General features: G+C 43.2%; 1 protein-coding gene across 3 annotated transcripts in view; it reads left to right on the top strand.

The window, feature by feature from the left end:
• The window catches only part of MRE11 (MRE11 homolog, double strand break repair nuclease), a 42126-nt gene extending 26628 nt beyond the window's left edge, over positions 1 to 15498 (top strand). For 2 of the 3 annotated variants that reach the window (XM_055133451.1, XM_055133453.1), the window contains 5 exons: positions 2220 to 2303; positions 5058 to 5116; positions 8004 to 8068; positions 13075 to 13153; positions 14395 to 15498. In XM_055133451.1, coding sequence (XP_054989426.1) covers positions 2220 to 2303; positions 5058 to 5116; positions 8004 to 8068; positions 13075 to 13153; positions 14395 to 14454 — 347 coding nt within the window. In that variant the 3' untranslated portion in view covers positions 14455 to 15498. The remainder of the gene's footprint in view (positions 1 to 2219; positions 2304 to 5057; positions 5117 to 8003; positions 8069 to 13074; positions 13154 to 14394) is intronic. The other variant, XM_055133452.1, reaches the window with a different exon arrangement.
• Positions 15499 to 15836: the final 338 nt, after the last annotated feature.

The following is a 15836-nucleotide window of genomic DNA, read 5'->3' as shown; positions in this document are numbered from 1 at the left end:
CACACCCTTGCACACAGGCAGTGGGGAGCGGTCGTGCAGCATTCTGAAGCCGTCGTTCTCCAGCATGACTGCACTTGGGTTTTCCATGAGTCCACACACAGGGGTCTGAAGAGCTTCACTGAGCACCACACATACATCCTGTGGGCAATTATGCCATATTCAGTCCCACTGCGCAGGCAGTGCAAGAAGAAGACTACAGATTATTTAAAAAAAAAATTGTTTTTAAGTGATCATTAGCATCAGTTACTGTTACTATATTTAATGAAGTACTCTTGTCATTTAGTAGCTCAGACAACAGAAAATGCTCATCTGGTGACCTCTGCTCCCTTATATAAATTCATCCCTAAAATTGTTTGTGGGGGTAGAGGGCTTGTCCTGTAGTGCTCAGGAGTTACCCCTTGTTCTGCTCAGGTATCATTCCAGGCGGGACTCCAAGCTAAAGTATGGGGTGCTGGGGATTAAACTCCAGTCGGCCACATACAAATCAAGCTCTATATACTCTGGTCCCCATCCCTAAGAATGTTTTGTTTTTTTGTTTTTGGGGCCATACTGGGTGGTACTCAGGGCTGCTGCTGGTGCAGTGCTCAAGGCTCGCTCCTGGCTCTTCAGGTCTCAAGCCCAAGTCTCCGATACGCGAAGCAAACACTCTAACCCTTTCCACTATCTGCCTAGCTCGCCCTACTAGGAATATTTCTAATTTTTTTTTTTTTTTTTGCTTTTTCGGTCACACCCAGCGATGCTCAGGGGTCACTCCTGGCTCTGCACTCAGCAATTACCCTTGGCCGTGCTCAGGGAACCATATGGGATGCTGGGAATCGAACCCGGGCCGGCCGCGTGCAAGGCAAACGCCCTACCCGCTGTGCTATCACTCCAGCCCCCCTACTAGGAATTCTTCAAAATGTTTTTATTCAATGCTTAGTCGTAAGAATTTGGGGGTTGAGGGAGACCTCCTGGTGATTCCCTATCATGTGGGCCTGCAGTTCAGTGCCGAGATCTGAGGTGCTACAGGTCCCTGCAGTGCTGGGATTGCCCAGGCCATGCTGACCATGCTTGGGCCCTCCAGAGCCATAGCAGCAGTGCTGGGTGAGGATGTTCACCGTGCACCTGGGATGGAACCTGGCACATTGTAGCATTGTAGCATGCACGTGCCTTTTACTCCCTGACTATCTCTAGCCCGAGCCAGAAGATTTTGAAGTTGATGAAATTTGAGAGGATTTCATTTCACATTTCTGGGCAGGGGAGGGTCAGGGTGTGGCTCTCCTGGTCATATGGCCTCGTAAACCACGAGATGTGACCCTGCTGGGCCTCCCCAGCACAGCTATGGGCCCAGTATTCAGCCACCAGACTGCTGTCTTGTGTCCTGCCGAGTGTCACCTACTTACAAATGGAATTGAGGAGAAATCCTCATCTTTTAGTAGAAATTATTTTCATTTTCCTTGCATTTAAGAAATGTTTCCATACATGCTGTGCTTGGTGGACTAGGCAGTCTAGGGAATAAATCTGGGGTTCTCACATGCAAAGCATGTATGTCCTTAAGCCCTTTGAGTCATCTCTCTGGTCCTCATTATTGGTGATCTTTTTATTTTTTTAAGATTTTTTTTTTTTTTTTTTTTGCCTTTTGGGTCACACCCGGCGATGCACAGGGGTTACTCCCTGGCTTTTCACTCAGGAATTATACCTGGCAGTGCTCAGGGGACTGTATGGGATGCTGGGGATCGAACCCAGGAAGGCGGTATGCAAAGCAAACACCCTACCCACTGTGCTGTTGCTGCGGTAGGGTGATATTTTTATTTTAATAATTAAAAAAAAATTTTTTTTTCATGGCCACACCAAGCAGTACTCAGGTTTCACCCCTGGCAAGGCTCAGGGCACCATGAAGGGTGCTGTGAATTAAACCCAGATTGGATGCGTGCAAAGCAAGCACCTGTCCTGCTGTATCATCTTTTGCCCAACCAATTGATGGTTTTATTTTATTTTATTTTATTTTTTTGCTTTTTGGGTCACACCTGGTGATGCACAGGGGTTACTCCTGGCTCTACACTCAGGAATTACTCCTGGCGGTGCTCAGGGTACCATATGGGATGCTGGACCCGGGTCGGCTGCGTGCAAGGCAAACGCCTTACCCACTGTGCTATCGCTCCAACCCAAATTGATGATATTTTAAGGAAAATTTTAAGCTCTTGCTGGGATTGAATATTCATTACTCATTGTTCTGACAGCAGGCGCTGGTTTGGAGACTTCCACTCGAAACAGGTGTTCAAAGACCACTGTATCAACCTCTAAAAATATGTCTATTCTAGATGGTGAGTAGAGATGCAGACAATGATCTGGCCAGTGTGTGTCAGTTCCAATACAGGAGGCGCTAAGAAATACCCTCTTGTGACTGTTGGTTTGTGTTGCTATTATTGGGGAGTCTAAAGGATTGTTAGGGTCATGGATAGATTTTTGCTGTTCATCAGAGCTACTGAAGGAGAAGCATCCTGAAAGTCTGCTTGTCGGATTCTTTCCTTGTAGCCAAATGTGATTACTTTTCTAGTAGACATGACTCAGGCATAAAAAAATGAGATTGTTGGTCATAGCAGAGCTGCCACCTCGTTTGTGGCCCTTTCTACCCTCATGCCTGGGTGTCTCTCAGCAGTTACCTTATACGTGTCTGTGAGCTATCTAGAGAAATTATGTATTCCTGAAATAATCCAGAAAGAGGATTCCTACGTTTTTGTCCCTGTTTTGTGGTCTGAAAATTGACCTCAAACAGGTGACCTATTTTTAAATAACATTAGTAATAATTTAAGGCAGCTGAACTATTTTTGATATTATGACTTTTCTACCTAGCTTTCAAAATACATCCCTCTGAGTATGCATTTTGTGTGCAGTGGTATTTAAGGTTAATTTTTGACTCCCTTTCATAGCTAACATTAAAATAAATTTCAAAGCTTATTTCTCATGAGTAAATGTAAACTATGTGCAGAGACAGAATTGAGAGGGAGCTTTGCAGAAGGCCTCTGGACCCATTGGACTTGCTGTCTTGGAAGGCGTCTGCGGTGCTGCTTATCTTGGCAGGAGCAAGTCCTCCCTCAGCTTTGAGTGAGCTATGGCATGCCAAGAACATCGTGCTCACCTTTGGGACTGCCTTTCCCAAAGAGTAGCATCTATATGGGATCATTCAAATGAGAAAACACTTAAAGTACTAGGAGGAACTTGGGATGTCTAACCTGGGAAAAATTCAGGTCTTTACATAAAATATTTGTCATGTACAAGATTGAGTAGATTTCATTTGTTTATCCTGAAAGGTAGTGATCCTAAATCTGAGTTATAAATTCTTAACATTTTGATGAAAGCTGTGTCTCCTCAAATTGGTGCTAGTGTGAAATTGCACTGAGTTCCTGAGGGCTCAGAGACCAGCCACTCTGCTCATGGGCCACTGAGGAATGGGAAGTTCAGGCAGATTTAACTTTTTATCCAGTAGAATAGCACTGAAAAATTGAGAACAATTTTGTATGTAATCTCATTTTATAGATGAGAAAACTGAGCTGAATAATTTGCCCAAGTAGAGAAAAACACAGGGGGGAACTTAGCAGGCACAGGATAATTTACTTTATATTTCTTGTTACAACAAAATGGCAAATGGAACTAACAAAACATAGTTCAGTTAAAGAAAAAACATGGTGTGGGAGATTCTGATAGGTGGTTTGTGGGGGTTCTTTTGTTTGTTGTAATTTTGTTTTTTGTTCAGGGGTTGCACTCGGCAGTGCTCAGTTCTTACTCCTGTGGCTCTGCACTCGTAACTTCTCTTGGAAATGCTCAGGGACTTTATGGGATGTCAGGGATCAAACTCAGGTTGGGATATAGGCCAGTTGTTGAGTAGGACATATGTGAATGCCACTTCGCCTTTGTCCCTCAGGAGTACAGCACAAGGGAGATAGAACATGGAATAGGAAAAATCTGCAGATAATGGATTCAGACAAGGAAGAAAGATTACCACATTTTATGCTTTGAGAATTTTTAATTTTGGGGGTTCTTTGAGCAGTTAGCTTTTTCAACTCCTCCTCTAACCCCTGCTTGCCCTATTGTTTGGTTTGGAATTATCTTGAGGGTGACTTTTTTTTTTTTGCTTTTTGGGTCACACCCGGCGATGTTCAGGGCTGACTCCTGGCTCTGCACTCAGGAATCACTCCTAGCGGTACTCAGGGGATCATATGGGATGCTGGGAATCGAACCCAGGTTGGCCGCATGCAAGGCAAATGCCCTATCCACATTTGGCAATGCCAAATGTCACTATCACTCCAGCCCTGAGGGGTGACATTCTTTAGAAAACTGGAAAGTCCTAAGAGAGAATAAGCCTAAAGTTAGAAATTTGAAATTTATACAAGTTTTTGTTCTCTAGGAAAAGGTGGGAAAAAAAGGTAATCTCTTTTCTAACCCAGTTTATAAAACCCATGACGGAAGGACTCAGAGGAAAGTTTATCAGAGAATAAAAAGATAGGCTATTTTCCAGAATTCCCTCTGTACTTCTTAAGTGCTACATACTGCTAATTAAGTCAAGGATAAGAAAGCTTTTCCAGACCGAATTCCTTACAGATACAGGGAAGGTCACACGAGCCGTCCACAGAAAGTGGGATTGAAGTTCAGTAAGTCGATCAGATTTTATCTTTAGCTATTTCCCATAAAATATTTTTATTTTAGGTATATTTATTATAGCTTTATTTCTAAGACTGGCATTAAAGCATTATTTTACTTGGGGATAATTTTATTTTCCTTTAGTTAAAAAAATTGGGGTTTTATAATCAATCATTGTTTTTATAAATAGGGCATAAAATTGTCAGCTAAATGTGCAGTTTTGGCGGGACTGGAGTGATAATGCAGAGGGTAGATTACTTGCCTTGCTTGCCACCAACCCAGATTCAATCCCCAGCATCCCACATGGTCTCTCAAGCACTGCCAGGAGTAAGCCCAGAGCATCAACAGCTGTGGCCCCAAAACCAAAAAATTTACAAATAAATGTGCAGTTTTTCTTAAGATAGTTAAGAATAACAGATGTTTCATCTCTTTTGCTATAGTCTTTAAGTCTACACGACAGCAACCCTCCCGAAATGTTGCCTCTAAGAATTACTCAGAGGTAAGAAAAAGGGCTTTTTGTTGTTTTAATATGTTATGATCCCTGCATTATGAATTGTCCATTTTTTGTGTGCATAGTAAATAAGAGGGAAAAAAGGAATGGAACATTAAAGCTGGAGAGACCTTGACCGATTTTCTAGATTGAGAGCACCTAGAATGTTTATGTTTCTCCTTAAAAAGGCAGGGAGGATCTTTTGATTAGAAATGCTCTCCTGGCTCAGCATTCAGGGATGACTCCTGATTGCTGGGGTGCCAAGGATCAAGCCTGGGTCAGTTGCGTGCAAGGCGGGTACCTTCACTGCTGCCCTATCTCTTTAGCCCCCTTCTGTTTAGAGTTTAATCTTGTATTTTCCTCTTGTTTTTCCCACTAAGCATGAATATACCAGTGCTGACTTTCATTCATGCTAGTCCCATTGCTGATCAACTGTTCTTGCTATTTCTTCAAGATCATCTGAAAGCAAGATTGTCATCAAGTCCTTTGGGGTTTTCCCTTAGGAGGCAAGAACATGAGTTAAAAAAAAATAAATCTGGGGCTGGAGTGATAGCATAGCGGGTGGGGCATTTGCCTTGCACGCGGCCGACCCAGGCTCGATTCCAGCATCCCATATGGTCCCCTGAGCACCGCCAGGAGTGATTCCTGAGTGCAAAGCCAAGAGTAACTCCTGAGCATTGCCAGGTATGACCCAAAAAGCAAAAAACAAAAAAATAAAATAAAAAATCATGTCAGAGATATATTCCCAGCAGTGGTATTGCTGGGTCAAATGGGATTTCAACCTCTAATTTTTTGAGAATCGTCCATATTGTTTTCCAAAAGGGCTGAACTAGTCGGCATTCCCATCAGCAGTGTAGAAGGGTCCCTTTCTCCCCACATCCTCTCCAACAGAGGTTGCTTTTGTTCTTTTGGATGTGTGCTAGCCTCTGTGGTGTGAGGTGGTATCTCATGGTTGTTTTGATCTGCATCTCTCTGATGATTAGTGATGTAGAGCACTTTTTCATGTGCCTTTTGGCCATTCGTATCTCTTCCTTGGTAAAGTTTCTGTTCAATTCTTCACCCCATTTTTTTATGGGGTTGGATGTATAGTCGAAATGACATCTGCACTTATATGTTCATCGCAGCACTGTTTACAATAGCCAGAATCTGGAAAAAACCCGAGTGCCCTAGAACAGATGACTGGTTGAAGAAACTCTGGTACATCTATACAATGGATTACTACGCAGCTGTTAGAAAAAATGAGGTCATGACGTTTGCATATAAGTGGATCAGCATGGAAAGTATCATGCTAAGTGAAATGAGTCAGAAAGAGAGACAGACATAGAAAGATTGCACTCATCTGTGGAGCATAGAATAATAGACTATAAGACTAACACCCAAGATTAGTAGAAATAAGTACCAGGAGGTTGTCTCCATGGCTTGGAGGCTGATCTCTCATTCTGGGCAACTCAGAGAAGGGAACACCAAGTAAAATGTGGTCGGAGGTCATGCGGGGGAAGGGTGATGCGTGCCAAATATAGACTAGAGACTGAACACATGGCCACTGAACACCTTTATTGCAAACCACAACACCTAATCAGAGAGAGAGATCAAAAGGGAATACCCTGCCATAGTGGCAGTGTGGGGTGGGGGGAGACGGGACTGGGGAGGGCGGGAGAGATGCTGGGTTTACTGGTGGTAGGGAATGGGCACTGGTGAAGGGGTGGGTTCTTGAACTTTGTATGGGGAAAACACGAGCACAAAAATGTATAAAACTGTAACTGTACCCTCACGTTGATTCACTAATTAAAAATAAATAATTAAAAAAAATACCAGAAAAAAAAAAAGAAAAGGAAAAAAAAATCATGTCAGAGCTTTTTCCTTCCCATTTTTCCATTATGATCACTTAGTGTTTGATTTGGGAGATTGTATGTGTATTTGATTTCTGATTTGGGAGATTGTATATGTATTTGATTTCCTTTATGGTATATGAGACAGCCTCCTAGTAGTTTCACAAAATGCAGAAATACTGAGAGGATTGATAGCTGCTTAGACAACTTCATTTAATGATCTTGAGTTCACTGAACTGGAAGAAGAGGTCTTGGTGCTATTTTTGCTCTCGGGTTCATGGTTTGATAAAGATGGCGAATATGTGTATCAAGTGTCAAGATAAAATGTAGAGGAATAGATAGGTTTGGATGATGGAATCAAAAAGTCATAAAAACACTTTTTTTTTTTTTTACTTAAAACCAGCAGTGACACTGAAGAGGATAAATGTAGTAGATACCACAACGGGTAGGGCACTTGCCTTGCATGCAGCCAACCCCAGTTCGATTCCTCTGCCCCTCTCGGAGAGCCCGGCAAGCTACCGAGAGTATCTAGCCCACACAGCAGAGCCTGGCAAGCTACCTGTGGCATATTTGATATGCCAAAAACAGTAACAACAAGTCTCACAATGGAGACGTTACTGGTGCCCACTCGTGCAAATCCATGAGCAATGGGATGACAGTGACAGTGACAGCTATCTAATAACCCACACAGTCTTAAACCCCTTTTAAAATTGGAGGTGGAGGGGCCAGAGAAGGGGTAATTCTCTGGCCTTGTGCTCAGCCCATTAGGGCTTTACCCCGGAGCACCACCAGGAGTGATCCCTTAGCACCGCCAGGTATTGCCCAGAAACAAAAACCAAAAAAATGGAGGTGGAGCACCATGGCTTGACTCTTTATGCAATCCTGGGATAGTCTTGGGCCTGATGGTGCATCTCCCAGACAGGCTTAGTGGGCACAGGGCAGAGTGGGCTACTGTCTACTGCTGTCTGGGCCTTCCGGTAGGAACAGAACAGAAATTAGCTTTGAGACTCAGCTGCTCCGTCCCTAACACCCCAGATGACCAGGCTTGCTGTTTTTACCCCCCACAGGTCATTGAGGAGGACGAGTCAGAGGACGAAGCTCTTTTTCCTGCCACTTCAAAAACAGATCAAAGGTAGGCAAAGTGACTTCCTCAGCAATTGATATCTGGGGGTGAAGGAAACTCATGCCAAATTCTGCCTGAACGTTTCCCCATTCAGGGAAAGTAATCAGGACCTCGGGCTATGCTGTTGGGCTGATGTGTCAGTGACGATGTTGTGGATTGTAGTAAGCTCTATCTCATTTCCTTGGTCTTTACTACTAGTGCTTTTCTTAATGGAGTTCTGTGTTCTCCCCATTAGATAATTTTGGACTCAGATGATTGCTGTATTTGTTACACTAAGTTCCCGAGGGCTGTGATGAACACTCAGACAGGACTCCCACCCTGCCTCTCCCTTTGTGCTACTTAGGGGCTTCTTTGCCTGTTCTTTATGAATCTTGCCCATTCCACAAAGGACTTGATTTGACTTAATTATCATTGTCTTTTTTGTTAGCATTTTGCTTAACCAAAGCTTAGACAGTACAGATCTCTAATTCAGAAACTAATCAACTCTTTTCGCGTTTATTTTTAGTGAACATTCTGTCAGAACTGATGGGGAACATAATAAATGGTCTGATGTGATTACTGCTTTCCTGCAGCATAGATTGTACTGGGAAAGAGAGATGAACACATTCCTGTCCATTACAGGATGATTCAGCCGGTACATCGTTATATATGAAATCTGAAACAGACTGAGTAGTAGTGAATAAACCTTTGGAAAGGAGCGAGGAGAGAGACTAGCATAAAAGAAACAGCTTCACCAGGGGGGTTTCATTTACTTGAGATTTTTTTTTTTCTTTTTGGGTCACACCTGGCGATGTACAGGGGTTACTCCTGGCTCTGCACTCAGGAATTACCCCGGCAGTGCTCAGGGGACCATATGGGATGCTGGGATTCGAACTCGGGTCGGCCGCGTGCAAGGCAAACGCCCTACCCGCTGTGTTATTGCTCCAGCCCCCTGAGATTTTTTTTAATTTATTTTTTTTATTAAATCACCATGTGGAAAGTTACAAAGCTTTTAGGTTTAACTCCCAGTTATACAATGCTCGAACACCCATCCCTTCACCAGTGCACATATTCCACCACCAAGAATCACAGTATACCTCCCCCCGACCCTGTCACATCCCCAGCCCCACACCCCGCCTGTGTAACTGATAAATTTCACTTTACTTTCACTTTACTTTGATTGCATTCAATATTTCAACAAAAAACTCACTATCATTGTTTGGAGTTTCTCCCCCCAAAGTCGGACCGGCTGAAAAGGAAGCATTTGATAATTTGTTTTCCATTGCTGAGAATGAAGAGATATGAGGTCGAGCAGCTTACTTGAGATTTTAAAGACTGGAATGCATTGTCTGAATCAGTAGGTAGTGGGAAAGAGAACTCAATTTTTCTCCTTATTTTTGGCCGACATGTGATAGCACTTGGAGGTTATTCATGGAGGAGCCTGGGGGGCTGTACTGACTCGAAACAGACCCAGGCACGCATCGTTGGCCTCTCCCCACCCAGAGCATCATCACAGAAACATAGCTCATCTGTCTGTTTTTCTTATACCTGGGGATACAAGTTGGATTTTATTTGAGGGGCTGGAGTGATGGTACAGCCATTAAGGTGCTTGCCCTTGCACATGTGTAGCCTGAATTTGATCCCTGAGCCTGCCAGGAGTAACCCCTCAGATTAGCTGGGTATGACCCAAAACTCAAAATTTGATTTGAGAAAATTGAATTTTTAAAAAGAGAAAAACTAAAGAGTAGTTTTATTAGGCTGGATTGAATTTGGAAGAGCTAAAATCTATTGTAATAGCTAAGTTGTTCTTTTGTGTTTTTTTTTTTTTTTAACCAAGTGTTCTAGAGTAAATATTTGCTTCTTGGATGTCATATTTGCCCCACTGGGAACTTGTTCCTTCATGTATTTGTGAAGCTGTGGAAAGATTGGTCAATTAGACCTGTTGGCCTCTTAGCTGTTCAGTCAAATGTGGTGCCAGGAGCTGTTGCAGATAGAGGAAGGCATTTTCCAATTCTTCCAGGAATGCACATGTTCAGGGTATGTTGATTACAGGGAACCAGCAACCCATCAGGGCAAATGTGACAAGAGACATGTGCAAATGAAATGGTGTTTTTTTTCTGGAATTGCACAAAACCAAGAGACAGGCACATGCCGGACTCTTGAAGAAACCAACTTTCTGCAGTGAGGGGCTGGGCCCAAGGCTGCTGAGGAAGGAAGGATTGAGGTAAAACAGAAGAGAGGTATGCCACGGAGCAGAGGAGGCTGAGCCGAGTTTGGACTCTGACTCTTGAGCATAGTGTCAGGCCTGGGAGCCTGGTGGCACCATCACCGAGCAAACATGATGAGTTGGGAACGAGGGAGGTTGTGGACTCGGGCTTGATTTTCCGGCAGAGACAGTGCTGGCACGGAGGAAGCCATGAGAGGAGAGGCTGTATCTCGTGCAGGGAGGTAGTAGGTAACCAGGGTTTTGCTCCAGATGTTTTGCTCCAGGGAAGTTTGAAAGCCTGGGAAGTGTCCCCAAGGGGGATCAGAGGCAGTGATCTGGGTGGTTTGAAATGATGCATACATTTACCCCTCAGTGACAGCTCGACGACCTTGAACTTTCCATCACCTTAAAGAGGAAAGAGAAGAATGGTTTGTCCCTGTCCTGACTCTTGGGCAAGGGAGCCCAAAGGAGCACACAGGGTTGCCAGAACCAGCACTGCCTCTATGGGCGAGAAGCGGGCCCAGTGGACTGGAGGCGCTTACTCACTTTCTCAGGCTGCTTCAGTCTGACAGAGTCTTTCCTAAGGACTTGCTTAGAGATGAAAGGTAGTTCTTAGAGATGAAAGCACACACCACATCACGCTGAGCCTTCTGGATGCTTCTCAGGTCTATCAGCAGTGCTGGAGAGAAAGGCAGATGTTCAGCTGGGTTGGATCCCATGTATTTTCATTGTCAGAACCCAGGGAAATGCTGATTTAGTGTGTTTGACATTCAGTTAGAGGAGGAAAGAAAGTCTCTTGTTTCCACTCTTGAGTGTCTGCCTTGAGAGAATAAATACCTTTTGGCTTTTTACTCATGAGGTAATAACAGTGACTCAGTTACTTAGCCCTTGCTCTGTGTCGGCCTCTGTTCTGTTCTGAGCCTGTACATGTGAGTGACCTTGTGAGGTGCTTAACAGAGGTGGATGTGGCTGTCACTATTCCACTCTCCGTGGAAGTGAGGGACTAAACATAGTCACTTGATAGACATAACTTCCTAGTTCACGTGGGACGCTGCCCCAGCGTTCTCTCCTGTCACTTCTATTTTGGGGTGGGGAGGGGGCAGGTTGTGCCACATCTGGTGCCCAGAGGCTGCTCTGACTACACAGGAGGGAAGATATATTGTACTGCGGATTTGCACCAGTGTTGGTGGGATGCAGGAACAGCTCCTTAACCCTGCACTGTCTCTTTAGCTTCTGCTTTTGCTTCTTAACAAAACATTGAGAACCCTGAGGCACTGTACAGTCAGTAAGTTAGGATAGGCAATTTATTTATTTATCTATTTATTTATTTATTTATTTATTTATTTATTTATTTATTTATTTGCTTTTTGGGTCATTCCTGGCTCTGAACTCAGGAATTAACCCCTGGCAGTGCTCAGGGGACCATATGGGATGCTGGGAATTGAACCCAGGTCAGCCACATGTAAGGCAAATGCCCTACCTGCTGTGCTATCGCTAAAGCTCCTAGGGTAGGTAGTTTAGAGAGTCATCTTTTGGGGGCCTCCAGGGGTGCTCAGGGGCCCTTGGGCATTCCCCACGAACTAACTAGATTTGTGTGTTAGTCCTCAGACCTGATGATGTCCCATTCTGGCTAGTGGGGACACACAGTGCTTCTTGGGGTCTTTCGGAGATATCCCCATGGTGCTTGGAAGCCCTATGGTGCCCTGTGGGAATCAGGACACATACATGTACTCTAACCTCTACACTGTCTCCGCAGCCTGTTAGGGACTGACATTTTTTATAAGAAATCTTGAAAGTAACCTTAGCGGAAGGTTTCTGATAGCAGTGAAATGGCGTAAGGTGTAGGGTTTTCTGTTTCAGTGGTAGGATGAAGCCCAGGGCCTCGTGCATGATAAGTACACATTCTACCATGCACAACAGCCTCACCCATGGACTATTTTGACAAATAGTTTAGTGATGGCAAAGTTTGTATGGTTGTTATACTCTCCTGTTGAATCGTTTTTTTCTTTTTTTTTTTAAAACCTCTCTTTGTCTCTGTTCCCATTTGCAAAGTGAAGATACTCGTAGGGTAAGAGATGCAGCAGCTGAGTTATTCTTTGTTAAGGGCTAAGTACAGTACCTGGCATGTGCAGCTCTAAAAGTGCAGTTTAATAAGAGTAATAGGAAAATTGGCAAGTAATGGAAGCACTGGTATTCCTGACTGTGATCTTTTAAAAAGATCTAATTTCCAGTTGTCGCTCCCTGCTGCCCTGTGGGCAAGGGAAGCCTGCTCTTTCCTGGAAATAGTGTTCCAGACTTTAGCTGCGCTGGTAGTGAGAGGCCCCTACAGTAAGAGTCTCGGGCTGCAGTGAGAGGGCCCAGCACCTCAAGCCAGCTGTGCGGATCCAGTGAGCCTCGAGGCCTGACCGGGGGCTGCTATGGGGAGCTCCTGTGTGTGCTGAGCACAGCATGTGGTCAGCTTAACATGTTTCCTCAGTTTCTAATCCTGCTGCTGTTGGCTTACTGGAAAACAGATGTATGTTACTACTTTACTATTCCCACTTATATCTGAACAGAAATAGAGAAAATGCAGTTACTGGCACTTAATAGATTTCCCCACCTCCCTCACCTGTCCCTGAGCCTTGAACAGGAGGGCTCTGGGGCTTTTTCCCCTCCCCAAGTTTCTTCATTTTTGTACCTCTTGAAGACGAGCTCTGGAGTCTTGAGGAACTTTTATTAAAGATGAAACGGCATGAATACCATTCCAGAAGCCAAGTTTCATAAGGGATAGGAGTTATGTTCTCCTTGTCCTCCTATTCATTTGCTCTGGTCTGTCCTTGCTTTTCCTCAGGTGGTCCAGTTCCTCCACCTCCGGCAAGCGCACTTCTCAGAGCCTGACAGCTAAAGGGGTAACCTTTGAGTCCGATGAGGTAATGTGCTATACGGCTAAATCTTTGATTTTCACTGTTTATAGAAATTGCTAATACTGCTGCTGACGATTCCTTATAAATATAGTCTCATGAGAACTAACTTTGGAAAGACACTTTTGAGAGGAAGGGGACAGTGCTAGAAATCAACTTGGGGCCTTATACATGCAATAAATTATAAGGCTTTATACCAATGCCCTATATCCAAAATTACTTCTTGAGAAGTAATTTCAGCCACAGTTAATGACAAGCCTGCAAGCAGCACCTGCTGAGTTTCCATTGGTGTAAATAAGTCCCCTCCCCTCCGCCCCACAAAAACACCCAAATTGCTTAAAAGCCAGACAGAATGACTTGACAGGTTGTTTTGTTTCTGGGTTACCTTCACCTTACTTGCTTTATTAAGGTTAAATAATTTTATTAACCTTATAATAAAATAATTTTACAAAAACAGATTATTGGCCTTATTAATAAAATATAAAATTTTTATTAATCTTATCAATAAAATTATTGATATTAATTTTTATTATTAAGGTTAATAATTGAGGAAATGTATATGGCATATATATACATTTACTGTAAGTATATATATGCATAGATATCAAGATGATTTATTTTTAATGCTTGCTAAGAATTTATTTGGACTTGTTATTTGTTTTCTTTTTTTTTTTTTTTTTTTTGCTTTTTGGGTCACACCCAGCGATGCTCAGGGATTACTCCTGGCTTTGCACTCAGGAATTGCTCCTGGCAGTGCTTGGGGGACCATATGGGATGCCGGGGATCGAACCCGGGTCGGCTGCATGCAAGGCAAACCGCCCTACCCGCTGTGCTATTGCTCCGGCCCCTGGACTTGTTATTTGAACAGTGAAATCAGCGCCACAGTGGAAGTAGTACTATAGCACTGTTGTCCCGTTGTTCATCGATTTGCTCAAGTGGGCACCAGTAACATCTCCATTGTGAGACTTGCTGTTACTGTTTTTGGCATATTGAATATGCCATGGATTGCTTGCCAGGCTCTGCCGTGCTCCTTGGTGGCTAGGATTCAGTGCTTCCACCGCACAGTGGAAGTAAAAGGAAGAAATGAACTGATAACTACGCTTGTTATTTTCAAAGATAAAATTGAAAATCTACTTCATTTGAAGGGAGAAAATTGCTCTAAATAGTATTATTTTGCACATAAGAGTTTCTCTCATATCACCAAAGTGTGGAAATAAGAGCTAAAATTGTGACCTCTTATGTCATTTCAGGATGATGATGATGATGACCCCTTTATGAACAGTAGTTCTTTAAGAAGAAGCCGAAGATGATATATTTCTTAGCACTTTGAAGTTTTGAAGATTCAGAAGGAATCAGTGTTACAAGCTGGATTTTGAGTTGAAGATTTTAAAAGTATTGATGTTAAGCGAAGAATCTTTAAAAAACTTGTTTAACAGAGAAACTATATATAAGAATTTCTATTTTTGAATATCATTTCCTAAAAGTGATGTATTTGAGAAATTTTCCCAGTTCAGACACATATAGAAAAGCAGGCTTCCTTAAATATTTGGAATGTTATTTTTCTGACATTGTGTGGCCTACTGAGTAAGAGCTTTATTTAAACATTCTTGAGTAAAGATCAAAGTAAGTCCATCATTACATGTGTCTTCGCAATGGCAGAAACCGTATCAATATATTACTGTGGTTATATTAACTCAAAGCTGAGGAAATACGCGTTTAAAATTGAACCCCTTACCATTTTAGCAGAGTGTGGATTTCCCAAACATAGACCAATCTCCAAACCTCTGTGCCCTCCTGCACTCTCTTACTCTAATTCGTGCGAGGGCATAGGCCTTGTGATACTTGAATGGGCCACTTACCTTAAACTTCAAGTATTTCTTCAGATGAAAAACAGTCTCATCTGAAGATTTTGATTTTAGCTCCAGCAGAGATAGAAAAGATTCTCTCTGGAACTTGGCAGTCCTTGAGTTCTGTCTTTGCTGCTGCGGGGAAAATTTCCTATTGAGTGATAATGGTATTCCCTGTTTTTCTCCATTTTTAATGATTTTCTTTCTGTATTTAGGAGGGAAAGGGGTTAAATTTTTAGCAGTGTCTTCTAGAAAAATATTGAAGAACTTTCCTAGATAAGAGTGGTAAATTGAGCCCTCTGGTTATATTAGGTCAAATTAGTGAAATAAAATTTCTGTGGAATGTTGCTGGCGTATCTTGGTGATAGTTTCTCTTGATGTGAAGCTCAAGCAGCTTTGAGGATCTTGGTAAACAGCTATTTAACTTGATGGTTTCTAGTGTTGAACGTGCAAGAACTTGGCCTCAGGGCTGGAGTAATAGCACAGCGGATAGGGCATTTGCCTTGCACACAGCCGGTCCAGGTTTGATTCCCAGCATCCCATATGTTCCCCCGAGCACTGCCAGGAGCAGTTCCTGAGTGCATGAGCAAGGAGTAACCCCTGTGCATCGCTGGGTGTGACCTCCCCCCCCCCAAAAAAAAATCAAAGTTGGCATCTTCAGATTGAAGTTCTATTCTATTCTTATGGCTTAAGAAAAGGACTTTGAGAAAATTCTCTCATATATAGGGCTGCCCTATTTAGTGGTGCCACAGTATATTACAGAGGTTGGTGATGGGCAGCTGGATCTTTGTGTGACGAGCAAACATGTGATCGAGCAGTCTTCGTGGTCATCCTCATGGCCTAAC

Source organism: Sorex araneus, chromosome 3 (assembly GCF_027595985.1).
Source record: "Sorex araneus isolate mSorAra2 chromosome 3, mSorAra2.pri, whole genome shotgun sequence".
Classification (NCBI taxonomy): domain Eukaryota; kingdom Metazoa; phylum Chordata; class Mammalia; order Eulipotyphla; family Soricidae; genus Sorex; species Sorex araneus.
The sequence above is the reverse complement of the archived record's forward strand: the minus strand, read 5'-3'. Positions and strand labels throughout refer to the sequence as shown.